Source organism: Onychostruthus taczanowskii, unplaced genomic scaffold (genome assembly GCF_017590055.1).
Source record: "Onychostruthus taczanowskii isolate IOZ18803 unplaced genomic scaffold, ASM1759005v1 scaffold1, whole genome shotgun sequence".
NCBI lineage: Eukaryota > Metazoa > Chordata > Aves > Passeriformes > Passeridae > Onychostruthus > Onychostruthus taczanowskii.
Genome location: NW_024496525.1, coordinates 3277471 through 3292681, shown reverse-complemented (window position 1 = coordinate 3292681; position 15211 = coordinate 3277471). Strand labels below are relative to the sequence as shown.

General features: G+C 39.0%; 1 protein-coding gene across 1 annotated transcript; it reads right to left on the bottom strand.

Annotated features, from left to right (window-relative positions):
- Window positions 1-1991: 1991 nt before the first annotated feature.
- LOC121333505 (embryonic protein UVS.2-like) lies at window positions 1992-14759 on the bottom strand. The gene is made up of 12 exons (XM_041399900.1): window positions 14691-14759; window positions 14495-14531; window positions 14369-14383; window positions 13470-13610; window positions 12070-12187; window positions 11332-11510; window positions 7672-7753; window positions 6628-6755; window positions 4813-4928; window positions 4184-4409; window positions 2969-3087; window positions 1992-2222 (listed from the first exon to the last, which is right to left on the bottom strand). The coding sequence occupies exons 1-12, from the start codon at window positions 14757-14759 to the stop codon at window positions 1992-1994; spliced, it is 1461 nt and encodes a 486-aa protein (XP_041255834.1).
- Window positions 14760-15211: the final 452 nt, after the last annotated feature.

Genomic DNA, 15211 nt, shown 5'->3' with positions numbered 1-15211 from the left:
CCAAACTGTTCTATGATTCAATAACCGGGGTTGTAGTCATGCAAGCAAGCGTCATCTCAACCACAGTTATTTGTGTATGTAAGGAAAATGTATTTTAAATTAAACACAAAAATAGACCTAGGAGTAGTAGGTTTTTGTGTGCTTCTGTAATGCTTTATTCCAGGCTGTTTTTCTCCTGCAGCAATAATTGACAGATCTCTGTTCTGGTTCTTACAGACTACAAAAGCATAGCACTCAAGAGCTCTGATTTGCCTCCCAGGCAGGAACCAGGACAGTTGCAGAGCAGGTAAAAAAGGAATATGTGGGCACAAACACTCTTATTTCTTACACAACACAGGCTTCTGGAAGTGAGTCTCTCTTTAAAAACATCTGGTTTTGTATGCAGTTAAGGTAATACCTGTTTGTGTCATGAGTTATGCACATCTATTGGAATGCCTATATTCCTCACTGCTAGATACCTCTGTGTTTTATGGTTAAATCCTTACATTTTGGATTTCAATAGTGTGTTAAGTGAGTGCTGAACTTTAGTTAGAACTTCTGAAAATCCTCCTATTGTGGTATTTGAACCCTAAACTTTTGACTATACTGTCCCTTGTGTCTACTAGCTGGTTACTCTTCCTTCATATAGTTCAGAATGTGAGTGTATTTATACATGGGTAATGTCCTACTTAAAACTGTATTTCTAGGGACAAAGTGCAAGACCAATATTCCTGTATGTGGTATATTGCTTTTGGAATATGCTATTCATGCTCTTTTACCAAGTATGGGTAAACATCTATAACATTGCAGTCTGTAGAGCTCCACATCAGAGCAAGGGAAGGGAGTCTAAAGTCATACTCAAGTTACAAAGCTGTTCAGCAGTGTCTGTTTAAAACAGAGACCTGTTCAACTTCGTTATATAATCACAGTTGTCATGGGGTTGTTACTTTTGCACCTCCATCAAAGTCCTCAGACTCAAGGAGAAGAATTAGCATTTTTACAGTCAGAAGCTGAGCTTAAAAATAGAAGTAGAGTTTAATTTTCTGACATGCTGATGAAATGGTTACATTCTCCAAAAATATGCCAATCTAAATAGTGAGTCAAATTAAATGAAGGAATGCTTTTTATAGCCAGAAGATTGGAGCTTGTAAGAAATACAAATATTTGTTGCCTGCTGTGCATGCACTTTCCCACCATGATGCAAGAAAGCTCTAAACCTTGATGTCCCCAACTTATCAATTATCATTCTTCTGTGGGTGAAAATTAACCAGTGCTTAAAAAGCAAAACATTACAGATCTTAAACCCTTCGCCCCCCCGCTGCTTCAAAGTCATCATAATTCAAAATTTTCTTGGTTGCCTCAGTGCTTGTTCCTGCTACTCTTAACTTTAGTTTTTTTAGTTAAATCTGTTCCCTGACCTGGTCCATCTCACAGAGGAGTAGTGCAAATCTTTGAGTTGAGGTACTGTGTGTCATACCGTACTATGACACCACTTGTTTGGTGTCAGGTGGTGATTTTACAGGCTAAACTCTGGTGCCTATATGATCTTGGCTTCAAAATGTAAATAAGTGTGTCTGAAGATTTTTCTGTATGCATGCTGGAATGCATATTTAGGTTGGGTAATAGCATTTGCTAGAATACACGTTAAAGTTGCTACACAGTTGTGTTCTGAATTTTTTTATGGACACAGTTTCTACCACTAGAAGTCCTTGAAAATCTGCTTACATAGTTTCAGCTCTGCTATTGTGTTTGGCCATGCAACACCAGCAATGAGAATACTGTAACAAAAAGCATACAGTCTCAGACAGAAGCATCCCATGGGCAGGAACATTTCTGTCCTTGATTCACCATGGAAATTACACCACTGTAGATGTTTGACTAAGAGGTCAAACTTCATGCTTGTTAAAGGTATCAGGCTATATATTTTTTTTTCTGAAATTGGTGGCTTTTACCTGAGGCTAGCTGGACTCTTACTATCACTCTGTGTTTTTCAAACCCCGTCTGTATTTTACTTACCTAGCAAATGTATAACTCATCACAAATCCAGGCAACTCCCACACTAAATCGCTGTGGAATTCAACCAGCACAAAGTTCCCAGTGGAAGTAAAGTCTGCAACCTTCTCTGTCCCACAATAAGGGCCAACTGCAGGTGACATAGGGCGGCTTCCATCATGTATGAGCAAGTAGTCATAGACACATCTGTCACTATATTCCAGCTCAAAGGATAACATTTTGAGAGATATCTGCAGAAATACAACCAAAGCACTTTGTTTCCAGGTTGCAGCCTTTTCTCTTACCCATTTTTTAATAACAACAAATACTCTAAACTCCTTGTGTGCCGGCACCATTTTTTTATTCTGTGTGTGCACCACATCCTGATTCCATATGGCAATGCAAATTAATAGCAAATTATTTGCTTAGTTCATCAGTATTTGGATTGGAAGGAGAAGCAAGGGACAGGATTGATCTTCTATGCTTCACATTCTTTCCTCTAGAGAAATATAAAAACAGCACCTGTGTGATGTTTCTGTTTTCTAGTGGGAGCTCTTACCTAGGGATTATTTTGAACAAAGCCTCGTGGTACAGGCTAGATTCATGTGTTCAGTTTCATGTGTAAAGGTTTTCCCTTGCTGAGCACCTCAGATACCAAGATCCAGCATAAATTCTTAAAATGAATTTGTGCTTTCAGATTTTTACTCTGAGGATATCTGCTGAAAAAGTGACGTAACAGCTCTTATTCTTGACAGGAAACAGAGTTTCATCAGAGAACAGTGATGAAACCCACAAATGAATTAATATGTGCCTTACCTTGTATCCTACTGGAGAAGTGATGACCCAGAAACATGCTCGGTTTTTGGGGTATTTATTGGGATAGTTTGGAGAGATATCTGCTGAAAAAGTGACATAACAGCTCTTATTCTTGATGGGAAACAGAGGTTTCATCAGAGAACAGTGATGAAACCCACAAATGAATTAATATGTGCCTTACCTTGTATCCTACTGGAGAAGTGATGACCCAGAAACATGCTCGGTTTTTGGGGTATTTATTGGGATAGTTTGGAGAGGTGATGACTCCCTTTGAATCTGTGAAAGTGGCTCCACAATTCACTGAGGAGTAAAGGAGAAAACCAGATATATTAACAAGAGCATATTCTCAGTAGAAATGAGCTTGCTTACAGCCTATTTTATTATTTCTTCAAACCAAGAAAAAATATGCTACCATGAAAACCTACTGCTGAAGTACTTTATTTCTTCACTTAGTACTTGTATCAGCAGCTGTACTGAAGAAACTAGAAACACATCTGATAAATAATCTTTGGAGGATAGGGAACAGCTACATCTAAAGCTGACTTTCCAATCAGCTGTTACCATATTAGCATAGCATTCTGATGGCACTGACTGCCCTTCAGAAAAGAATCAGCTCAAGTACTCAAGATTGCATTATCAAATTATATCTGGTGCTTTCTAGAAATTACTCAATTGAATAAAGCAAAAAGAGTAAAAATGACACTTTTCTAAGACTTCAATTTATGCTCCAAAGAAGCTTGGTTTTTTAGTTGAAATCAGGCAGCTTTGGGCTACTGCCTTCTTGCTGAAAGCACGACACAGCATAACAGAATTTGGTCTGGCAGTCCAGAATGCATTTGTGTATTTGCAAAAAAGACACCCCTCACATGATTACAGAAAGCACAGTGTTTTGTGTATATAACTTTCAATAAAGTTCTTAATTCAGAAGGTGTAAGGTACCCAAGGTCAGTACCTCTGCTACTGCATAAAATCCCACAAAAGCTTGAATAATGTCTTGCCCAGATACTGGCTTTGGATCTCATTGGTTGAGGTCTCTTGTTGATTCTGCAGTCTTTGTGCTCTTTGGCTGCACTGCTCCTATTAATTTCAGCCATTGCATTGGGTTTTTTTAAGACATTGTTCTGGAGATATGAAGAAGCCTAACAGAGGCTCTCAGAAGAATGTGAGTAGGATCTCAGGATAACTAACATGAGACTAACTAACTAACATCCCACTTTCTGTTTCCTGTGAACCTTTAGACATACCATTGCCTGGCCTACTGCATTTCCAATTGCTGTGAAAGTGTGAAGAATGACAGCAAAAAGACCTACTCTGTAGTGTATAGTATAAGTTTTCATTTCTTCTGTACAAATACTGCTAATGCTGTTCTCCAAGCTTTGTAAAGGAGTGTTCATACCCCTGGTGTAGGAGGCTCTGAATCCTCTGGCTGTAATGCTCTCATCGCTTGCAAACTCTACCAGCATTGTGGATCCAGATGCCACTAAGGAGGGCAGTGGCCCCTTCCCACAGTACTTGTCCAGCAAGACAGGGGAGCTCTTGCTGTTCCCATTGTAAATTTTTATATAGTCAGAAGAACAGTCTGAGGAGCGTTGGAGATCAAAAGTCTCAAACTGCAGGAAGATCTGGAGAAACAAAAAAGCAAAAGCTGGATTTAATGTTATACACAGGGAACGTTTTAAACCTTCATATTCATTTTATTATCCATGTATTACTGAAACTTTACTTTCTATATAAAAAGAGTACAGAATTTCATCTAGCTGTCCTATTACTGAGATCCCAGAGACTGATGTTTCACTACTGCTTGTCTTTGAAAAGCCATTCTATCTGAACTGGATAAAAATCAAGTGAAATAATCCCTCTAATAGTCTTAGTTCTTATGAAAATTGTTGAGACTTTCATTTACTGCATAACAAAATAAATGTCTTGATGCATGAACTGACTCCCAGGGGTTATTCATGGTAATGAAATAATGCTGTGTAGCCTGGATACTGTGCTTCAAACCTTTTTCTTCCTGATAAAAATTACCTTACTTCGGCGGATGCGGATCAACCACAGGCAGTTGCTGTTGTTCGGGTACGGGGATGGGTAATTGGCAGAGGAGAATGAGCCTTTGGGTTTAGGCAACACAGAGCTACAGCAATCTGAGGGGAAGAACCAAACAGCATTGAAGAGAATGAAAACTGCACAAAAATATTCCCATAATGCCTGAGAAGTCTCTCCAACCATTTGCAGCAGTCAAGCTTGTATAAATTAATTATACTGCTTACTGCTTAAATTGCTGTTCCTGGTCTAAAAATTATTGAAAACCTGCAAGTGAAATAAAGATAGTTGAAGTACTTGCCCATTTCAGCTACTAATATTTTTTTAAAGACAATAGGGCTTCATTCACACATATTAGTTTACTAAAAAAGGCCTGGATCTTTCAATGGACTTCCTTAACTTCAATCACAGAAGCACTTTCAATGACAACAGTACATAAATTTCTATTAGCAACTGTGTGTATTCATAAGTGTGTGCAAAAATCAAGTTTGAAAACAAGATTTTGTCAAAGCAAGGAGAGGTAGTCACTGAGGGAAAATGGTAACAGAGAGCACTAAAGTTGACCTACAGACCTAGTGACTGGTATACAACATCTGATCTCATCTGTCTTTTGTTTTTCCACATCTTCATTTTTTGCATTTTATGTAACTCCTCAAATTCCAAAATATGAATGTATGACATCTGCTCATAGGAATTTTTGACATTTTTCTCTCACTTCCTACTTTTCCTGAGACAACCAGATTTTTTATGGATTTTTTTAGTCCCCAAGTTTGTCTCTCTTTTTTAAATTCAGTGCTTTTCTTCCAAAAAATACAGATCTAATTATGAAATTGCATAGTAATGGTACTGAAATGTGATTCATTCCCAGCCCAACTGTCAAGAATAAATATCACTAAATACTTGTTATCACTATCTTTGAGGCACATAAATTGTAAAGTTGTCTCATCTGCAGTTGTAAATTTGGTGGAACCACTCTCAGCAATGATTTCTGTAGCTAACAATCCAACTGAAGGAATGCTGATTCCTTCTAAATTCTAATTATTTAACTACATTCTAACACAAGAGTAGAATTTAGTACACTAATATTTAGGTCTTGTTAATGCTTCTTGCTGTTTTGGTGGAAACTAGTCAAATACCACATAAATCAATTAGCCTTTGTCCTGGGAGTTAAAGCAAAACCCATGCAGTGCAGAAGCATGATGTTATACCTGTTTTGTGCATCTTGGCTGAAGAGTTCCTGTTTACAGAGGAATGTTAGCTGTTGCTAGACCTTAAGATACCACAGGGATGAGTTAAGAAATGGATGTGGCAAGAAAGTAGATATCTATTCAAAATGCCAATGGTTTTCTCCTCCAAGGGGTTCTGATCTGGCTGAATAGCACCCATGTTTACAGCCCTGCAGACATTTTGTAACTAAGAGAAATCACAAATCTGCTGGCACTACTGATGCACATGACTCTAAGCTATACTCATGGCTGAGGAGAGCTTACAGGCTTTGCAACCTTCAGAGCTTTCCTGAAATGAGAATTTGACAGAGGTAGCAACCATGGGTTCTCTGATGGATTTTGCTTATCTCCAAGAGCAGGGATTAGATGAGGATAACTCAGAATGAGAGTGAATTATTGAAAGTAAATTGTCCTTTCCAAGAAGGCAGCAGTTTGGCACAGGGACAGTTCTGTTTCCTTTTGTAGGGTGAGAGAGGTGTAGTGAAGGCACTGTGAGCCGCATTCCTTTGGGAAATGTCTGTCAGTGCCTTCAGACATCAGCTGTATTCATATGCCTTTTATCTACAGCACTTACTGCACTTGTAGAGCTTGTTGATTTTAGCTACATCCAAGTTACTCAGCCCATCTCTCTGCCCAATAGGTATAGAGGGGTCAGGAACTGGTACAATAGTTGGTTTTCCTGGAGTGCTGGAGAAATCATACCTGTAGAAATAAGAAAATCACATTTCTAGATTGCTTTTCATAGACAGGGATGTTTTCTAACTGCATTATAATTTCTCATGTACCATGTAAACAGAATTTTAATGGAAATAGACAAGAAGCTTCTCAGAGACCTGGTAGCCTTCCCTGAAGAGGACCAGCATGGCAGATACTTGATGTTCAGCAGATGAAAGCAAGGAAGCAGAAAAAGCTGCTCTGTCCTGAGTGAAAAGGCCTTTCAGTAATGTCCAGCAAAATGGACTAAATCCCACCTTCTTGGTTCCTGAGGCAGAGGAGCAGAAATAGTTCTGTCTCAGTGACTAATTGCCTGTTTGCTATCTGCAATTTCCTACCTTCTGCTAGTCCAGTTTTGTTTCATGGTTTTTTTCAGAAATTATTACTTGCTTGTGGAAATAAAGGAGAAGGTACATGATACAAGTTTGTACATTATGGACTAAAATGCAGCCTTAGACAGTGTTCCCAGATTAGATTAACAGAAGGCAGCATGCAACATCTCAATAATATAAAAAGAATCCATCTTTCTTGCCGCTACACTTGAATGTTGTTGTCTATGATTAGCTGTTACTACGTTTATGAAATAATTTAAACTCCAGAACTGGTTTAGATCAGTGGTTCAGTAGAATTAGACTTTGGGCCAGAGGCCTGTCAAAGGCCTTTAGCAAGAGGCAAGAGTACACTGGAAGAAAAATGTTGTCCTATGTTTTGTTGCTAGCCAAATCAACTCGTTTTCCAGGAATCCTGCTGACAGAGAAAGTATGCTCACCCTTAATTATGTCCATGCACTCAAATGAACAGCAAAAGTCACTCCCTGCACAGAGCAGCTTCTTCTTCCTAGATCTGAGCAGAAGGTCTGAAAGCTGTTTGCTCCTTGGAAAGGATATTTCCGCAAACAACTTACGCGCCATAGTGCATCACTGAAGAGTAGTCATAGGGAAGGCCCAGGTTTTTGGAATTCATTTTTCCAAAGTTCCCTTGTTCCCCTGTAAGGTAGGAAACTAGCATTTCAGTCAGAACAATTATTACTGCTCTAATAGTACACTGCCTGCTGTCATAATCCAGAGAGTAACATAGGACACTAATATGTGTTCTAACGAGATCTTGGACCTATGAAAACCACCAGAGATTTTTGAAATCCATGGGAACCCATTTTTACAGTCTAGTAGGTTTCAGAATATAAAGTTAATCAAATAAGTTTTGATATAATCAATGAATACATTCTACTCTTCAAACAAAAGTATTCATCTGTCCATCTTCGTTAGGGTGTCTCCAAATACATTTCAGTGCATTATCTTGAATACTATAAGCATCCAACCTATGTCCCCAAAGTTGCATTCATACCTTAAGGGGGAAATCTGGCTGACCACCTAGATGAAAAATTAGGAGCTATGCATGGGTGATGTCATGCTGAGTCCTAGTGCCACAAAAAAAAGGAACATATTTTCCCTGTTACTTGCCCCAGAGCCCATGCTACCAGACATGTTCTGGCTTTGTCTCTAGTCAAACCCATCAGCAGTGACTAGAGTGAAGTGATATGATTCACATGAAGCAGAAAAACAAATTCTGTCAGAACAGCTGCTGAGCATCTCATCACTTTTCATCAGCCATAAAAGCCAATATGAGATAAGGTGTTACACTGATACAGGGCTGGGGCCCAGGGATAGAGACTGAATTTCATGTCACCTAGCTTTATTTCTTCAAGTTAGGCACTGAAACTATTCCTCAAGGCTTCCAGGATAGTCAGAGGAGAGGGAAAGAAAGAGAGACACAGTTGGAAGGAGTTTCATATTTATTTTTCTCACTGACTGGAGATCATGAGTATGAATTACATGCTGGGTCTCTTCTCCATGGTGAGACAGGCAAACAAGCACTGTCAGAGCAGGGAGCTGAATGCAGCCAGCCTGGCATTAAGAGTAAAGCCCTAGCCACTGAGCACTCCTTTCCAGTTCTGTACCTTCATTATTGTAACTACAAATGTGGTTTGTAAACCACAGACCATCTGGACAAGAGTTTGGAGCTGGACATCCTTGACATCTACACAACTCAGCTGGCAGGCTTCCAACTAGAGCAAATCTCAGCCAGTAATGTCCTTCAGCACTGGTCCTGGGCTGAGGGCTAAGAGATGCAGAAAGATTTGAAATCCCAACTAATAGAAATTTGGGGATAAACATGGATTTGGAGCTTTTCATAGCTCTAAAACTCAGTTAAGGCTTAAACTGTTTCTCAACAGCATTGGCCTTCCTGACTCTGTTTTAATCTCACTCCTTCTTATCTGCTATACTAACTTCAGAAAGAATTATCAGCAAGTGTGCAACATTTTTTGAGGTGATGAACAGAGAACACAGTTCAAACGTGGTGAAACACTGAAGCATATGGCTACTGTTTGGCACATAATTGCTTTGCTGAATTAGTTTGCTAAATAAAGAAAAAGTGACAGCATCCTAGCTGGACTGAGGTGCTGCCAGCAAACTGTTACCTACCTCATCACGTGCCAAAGAGATCTGGCTGTCTAGACCTGCACATGTTTGGGGACTTACCCAATCTTTTCCACTCTCAGAAAAAAAAAAAATCTACCTCTGCCAGAATGTAAGTGCAGTGACTCAGAAGAGCTGAAAAGGAAACTATGGCTGAAAACTCTGAATATTTTTTTCCCAAAAATGTAGGAAAAACAAGCTGAGTTTCAAGTAACTAAGTGGACAGCAGCCGATCAGGCTTCATTTTGTCAAAACAAAGAAGTAGGATGGCTTCCAAGGTAAATTACTGGATAAAAACAAAACCCAGAAAACATTAACAATATGAAAGTCCTGTGAGGAGAAAAACAGCTTGTGTGAGAGAGCTGAGACACTGGAAAAGGTCTTGAGGTCTAGTTCTGCACCACCAAGGTCAGCAGGAGCTCTGCCATCAGCAGTGTTAACAGCAGCAAGTTGTAACATTACAGTCCTCATGAACATAACTCTCCATTTCCTTTTCCCTGAATATCTTTGCATTTTTTCCCTACAATGCACATTCCAACTCCCTTGCCACACAAATCATCTCATTCTCCAGCCATGGCAAACACTCAAAACACTGATGATATACCTAATCTCCTTTGGCATAGCCTTGTCTTCTTTACCTCTTCCCCCTCATTTATCATTTCATGACACTGTGCCTGAATCACAGCTTAGTTACATCTGTATCCTTCAGGAATTATGACATCTGAACCTGTGGAGTTCCCTTTGCAAAACTACTATAAGACTATGTGTGTTTAGTGTATATAACTTCATGATTTCAACTTCTCTTTCCTAGCACATCCTTTGCTGACATTTCAAACATGGCACACTCTTGTTGTACAATGGCAAACAACTCACAGCAAAATTACACTTTAACACTGGAGCTGAAACCTCAATAAAGAACAACACAAATGGAATTTACTTAGGATATCATGGGAATTGCTGAAGAAAGTTTGGAGAGCAGTGTGTTAGGAATTTGCAATGAAAACAATCAAGTTCCATCTGGAGAAAAAGATGGATATATTTTTAGCTGTGCATGATATTGTGTAGTTGAGTATCTAATTTGTTGAAGAGAGTTAATAGAATTTGGTATTCAATTCTCTGGCCTCATTTACTATTATTTTCTCCAATTAACTCAATAGACTATTGTATTTTTACAATTGTTTTGGGTTACTCAGCTCTCTAAACAGCTGTCAGACAACTGATGCCCTGCATACTTTCTTCTGGTATTTTTCTTCTATGTACCACTTTCTCACTTTCCCTTGGACCTCTTGCCATTCTCTCTACCCTTTCCTCCCCAGAGCCTGGAGCTCTTGTATATGATGAGCCTATGTTCCCAGCACACAGATCATGGGCACGTGCCCAAACAATTAATTCTGCATTCCTTTCCATAAATAGTATCCACTTGTTTTTTCTCTACAGAATTACCACTCCTGATTGCTTTCCATGGCTCCTTCTTTTCATGTGTCTATGATCCTGTCCATGAGGAGGAAATAATTGCAGTCTTTCCTCTCACATCATGCCAGGTCCCAGAATTTTGGAAATGCTAATGGTTGCATGTGTTTCCAATGCCTCCACATTGAGCCCCTGGTTCATATACATTTTAGGATATGTGCATTTCACTCAGTGCCAAGATGCCTACTGGCTGCCTTCCCTTATTTCCACGGCTTTCCTGTGATAGAACTGTTGTGTGATTCCCCAACATGATCTTCAATGTCACACTTCACCCCCCTCAGTTAAGGATACCATAGTCTTTTCTCCTGGCCAAGTCTTTGCAACAACATTCTGTAATCCTGATGATCCTGGTATTTTGGGGTCTGGGATCAAGATGGCAATCAAAATAAGAATATAGAGCTACTTTCAGGCTGCATCTTTCACAGTGCCATAGATGTAGCCACAGAAATTCCCTTAGTACAAACACTGAACAAGAAATTCCATCACACTGAATGTGCTGCTGCTGCTGCAATTCAGCCTGCATTTAATCACGGTTCTTATTTGCATTGCTGTTCACAGGAGAAACGTTCTCCTTTAACTGTAAGTATATATTTTCTCTTAAGATTTAGTGGACATACCTGCCACTATGTGTTCCCACATAATCTTGACAAACCTGTCCCGATCACTCCGTGCCTGTTCATGGATGAAACCCAGTGCGTGGTTCATTTCATGCTGAATTGCTCCTTTATCCATGCAACCATTTTTCACCAGGCCTACTGCTTGGCGTCCTCCAATCTTTCCAAAGTAAGACCAGCAGCTAAGAATAAGCAATCAATAAGCAACCAAAAGAATCACATTTAGCAAATACAAATATATAGATGTATTGATTATGTCACCGAGGTTCTCTAGATATGCAGCCACAGCAGGGGACGTGCAAATAATCACTGGCATGAGATATCTAGACTTCTGAAAGCTGCCAAATGACACGGTGGGAGGGAAATAAAGCCTTTGTGCTGAGGATGACAAATTTTAAACCAGTAAATTGGCTATATCAAACTAAGGCGAAGCAGTATAAAGTGTTAAGCAAAACCTGAAACAATTACACTTATTTAAATTTTTACAGCAATTGAGGAAAATTTCTTATTTTGAATTATACCCCATTATCTTTAAATCTACACACACATTTATTCCTGCAGCCTATTAGCTGATGTAACTACCAGTTTATCTAAAGAAAAATTAAAAATTGCACCTTATTTCCAAATCTTTACTGCTAGCATGAAAAAAAACCCAACAAAACAATCACTTAAATCCAAAACAAACCAGAAAAAAATCGAAAGACCTTTTGAGTGCTGCCACTCAGGAGACGGGGAGCTTACCTCTGCCCTCGTTCAACATAAACATAGTCTGTTTCTGTAGTGCGATTTACAAATTGCACACAGGTCAGCGTGGAGATCTCTTGCAAAGCATCAGCAATCCAAGACCTCTCTGTTATTGCTAGAAAGAGAAGGGGGACAGGAGAAATCTTTCTTGGTTGATCAAAAAGCAAGGTGCTTTGATGGGGTGCATTCCTTTGAAACTTCACAGCACTCATTAGCTCTTTATTATACAAGTATAGTAAAAAAAGGGCACCAAACATTCAGAGATCTTCAAACTGATTGGACTTTTATGGGGAAGTTTAGCAATTACAGCTATCCCATACACACATTATTTAGGAGATAGCAGATGGAAAGCAAAAGATTGGCATTGTTCCTTCCATTAGGCAGAACAGAAGAAATGAGGCAGTTTCAGATACAAATAGTTGGAGTAAAGTATCCCAAATAAGCCAGCTGATTGTAGCTAAGTACCAAAACCCTGTTTTGTTTATCAGAAAGAGCAAATGCCTGCCACAGCCCCCTTTGAATCACTTGAGACAGCCAAGGCTCAGGTACCAAATAAAGATCAGAGTGTTTATCTACTTTGGAACATTTTGGCTTAATTTGGCTTCCTCAGTTATGAATCATCTGCAGCTGATGTGTATCTCAGTTTCCTAATATTTAAACTTTGGAGAGGGGGAGTTAGAGGAAATAACCCTCACCCATCCACAAAAGTATATACTGCAGTTCTGGAGGCACAGGGGCAGAGAAGCAGCCTAGATAACACAGAGATTGAGCTTTTCTCAGTTCCTTTCCCTGAGGAACAGGGATCAGGTTCAGGCTGTATTTTACTTCCATGGCATTTTCTCTCAAGGGAAGATCTTTGAAGAAGGGTCTGTATGGAATTCACTCCTGCAGCTTTTGCATAGGACAGAACTATTGACTGACTAGAGGGAATCAAAAAAGGAAAAATATCTCCAAGGATCTTTGCTCCATTTTTGCCTCTACAGGGTTCTAGTGTGGGAATATTTCTACGAGAGATTTAAAAGAAAATTATAGCATTAAAAAACATGTTCCTTGTGGTAATTATGACAAAAATACATTCATAATGGGAACAAATTATGCCTCTTCTAATGTACTTGCTAAATATCAAAGTACATTGTAGCTAACAGGAGCAAGCTAATATTTGAAATTACAATTAATTACCTGACTATTGGCCCAAGTAACCACATATTTTAGTGTGATCTGTTTGGAATCTTAGCCAAACTTCCATAGGGCTAACAGGATAGAAAAAGAGACGTGTCAATAAGTTCTCACTTGTGCAAAGATTGCTTTTGGTGCATGCCAGTGAAACATAAAATAACAGGGGATTAGGGACTGGAAAATCAAGGCAAATTTTAGAGCATCTGTTTGCATACACTCACAGAAATCAGAAGAGATGTTAACTGGAACCTTGACCAGTCCATCCTGTGACTTGGGCCACAAACAGCTCTCACAGTTAATTGCACTGCGTCGCCCTCTTCTCAGAAGGATGTCTCCTTCATACACAGCTATTTCACTACCTGGCAGGTGCAGAAAATAAAGAACATACAAGGCACTGGGAAGGCAAATACATGTGCAGAAAGGGAGACAGGACGTACACGCTAACCAAGATTTTGCATCCTTGGAAATTTCTTTCACTCAAGTTCATTTTCTAATAATGTGAGGAAGGATTAGTATGCTATGACTGATTAGGTCTGCCTTGCTTCCTGGATAGAAAAGTTTAGTATTAATATAAATGTCATAGTGCAGCTGTAATCAATGTTGTGACTAAATAAACTTTAGCTTAAGAAGCTTTGGGAGCTTTCAGAGGGGAATGCTAAGTGTTATAAGTCATTGTCCTCTTCATTAGAGCTTGTGGAATTAAAGAAAAATCATAACTGACTTCTGTAAAAATAGGATTAATAATACATTACTATTAAATAAAGGACTATTTTTATCATGCATACTGAATGTATGCAAGCTATTAATGGCCAGGTTAACTGTGAATTTGACATAAGACATTGTGATGTGCTCCTCTGTTCTGACTCTAAAATGCTGGGAATACATTTCTCACAGACAAAAGCTGTCTGTTATTAAGCAAAAAAATTACAGAAGTCTTGGGTATAGCAGACAGGAAAGTACCATATATCACATAAGATAGAAAACAAAGTGAAAATACTCGTTTGCTAGAGCAACATATGGAAAAGAACATATCTTCTAGCAATTGTTCAATAATTCTTCATAATTTCTTTATCACAACAGCATAAAAAATCACAATGAACGTGACTTTAAAATACATTTGAATTCTGTGAATTGCCTCCACTGATGGTGGGAAAAAACCCCAAAACATTTTCAACGAGAAAAATGTACCAAATCATGATACTGATGTAGCTCCACCAAAACCTGTAGTTATTTATATAATAATTACAATCAGACTCACCTAAGTCATTCTTTCTTGTAGCTATCTGGAAAAAAAAGTACATATATTTTAGTACATGCTTATCTCCATAGCAGAAAATTTCTATCAAGTAGATTCACAGCAGTAAGAGTTTCTAATTAATTTTAAGATAGATCAACTCAGCAGCAGCAATGTAAATTCTCAACATCTCAGGGCAGGGACACACCTGGACAGGTTTACTTAGTGCAAAGCTACAGAGAAATGCTAAATGAGTTGGCAGAAGAAAGTACTTCATCTTCAAATTTCCAAGATGAACTTCTCTGCTCTGCAGCTCAGTTCTCAAAATTGTGGTTAGTTTACTTGGGGCAAGTTTTATGGGAAAGCTGCTGCTGTTGTTAACAAGCGTAACAAAATTAGATAACAAGAAGTATTTCCACAAAACAAACAAGCTGCAGGACCTCTCAAGAGAATTTCCAGGCTCTCATTTCTTATTTATCTTTAGAAAACAGAGGAAGTGGAGCAATAGGAAAGAAAATCCAGTAACCTTTAAGTGACTCATCTTTAATTCTAAGAAGAAGCCATGAGCTGCTGCAGGTCCCCTCACTGCTGACCAAGGGACAGGATATCCGGCTGCAGTCTGTTTACAGCCAAACTCCATCTCAAGGAACCCTTTGATCCATCCCCACTGAGTACCTGTAATAGTAACTCCTTAGCTTGCTGCCAGGAGACACCCTGCTCTGCACAGCC

Bases quoted from the DNA above. Each gene is read 5' to 3' on its own strand.
- LOC121333505 (XM_041399900.1), bottom strand. From the start codon at position 14,759: ATGAAGTACTTTCTTCTGCCAACTCATTTAGCATTTCTCTGTAGCTTT. The intron at 11,511-12,069 runs GTAAGCTCCCCG...GCTTATTCTTAG, and splicing joins TATGTTGAACGAGGGCAGAG to CTGCTGGTCTTACTTTGGAA. The intron at 4,410-4,812 runs GTAATTTTTATC...TTGTTTCTCCAG, and splicing joins TCCGCATCCGCCGAAGTAAG to ATCTTCCTGCAGTTTGAGAC.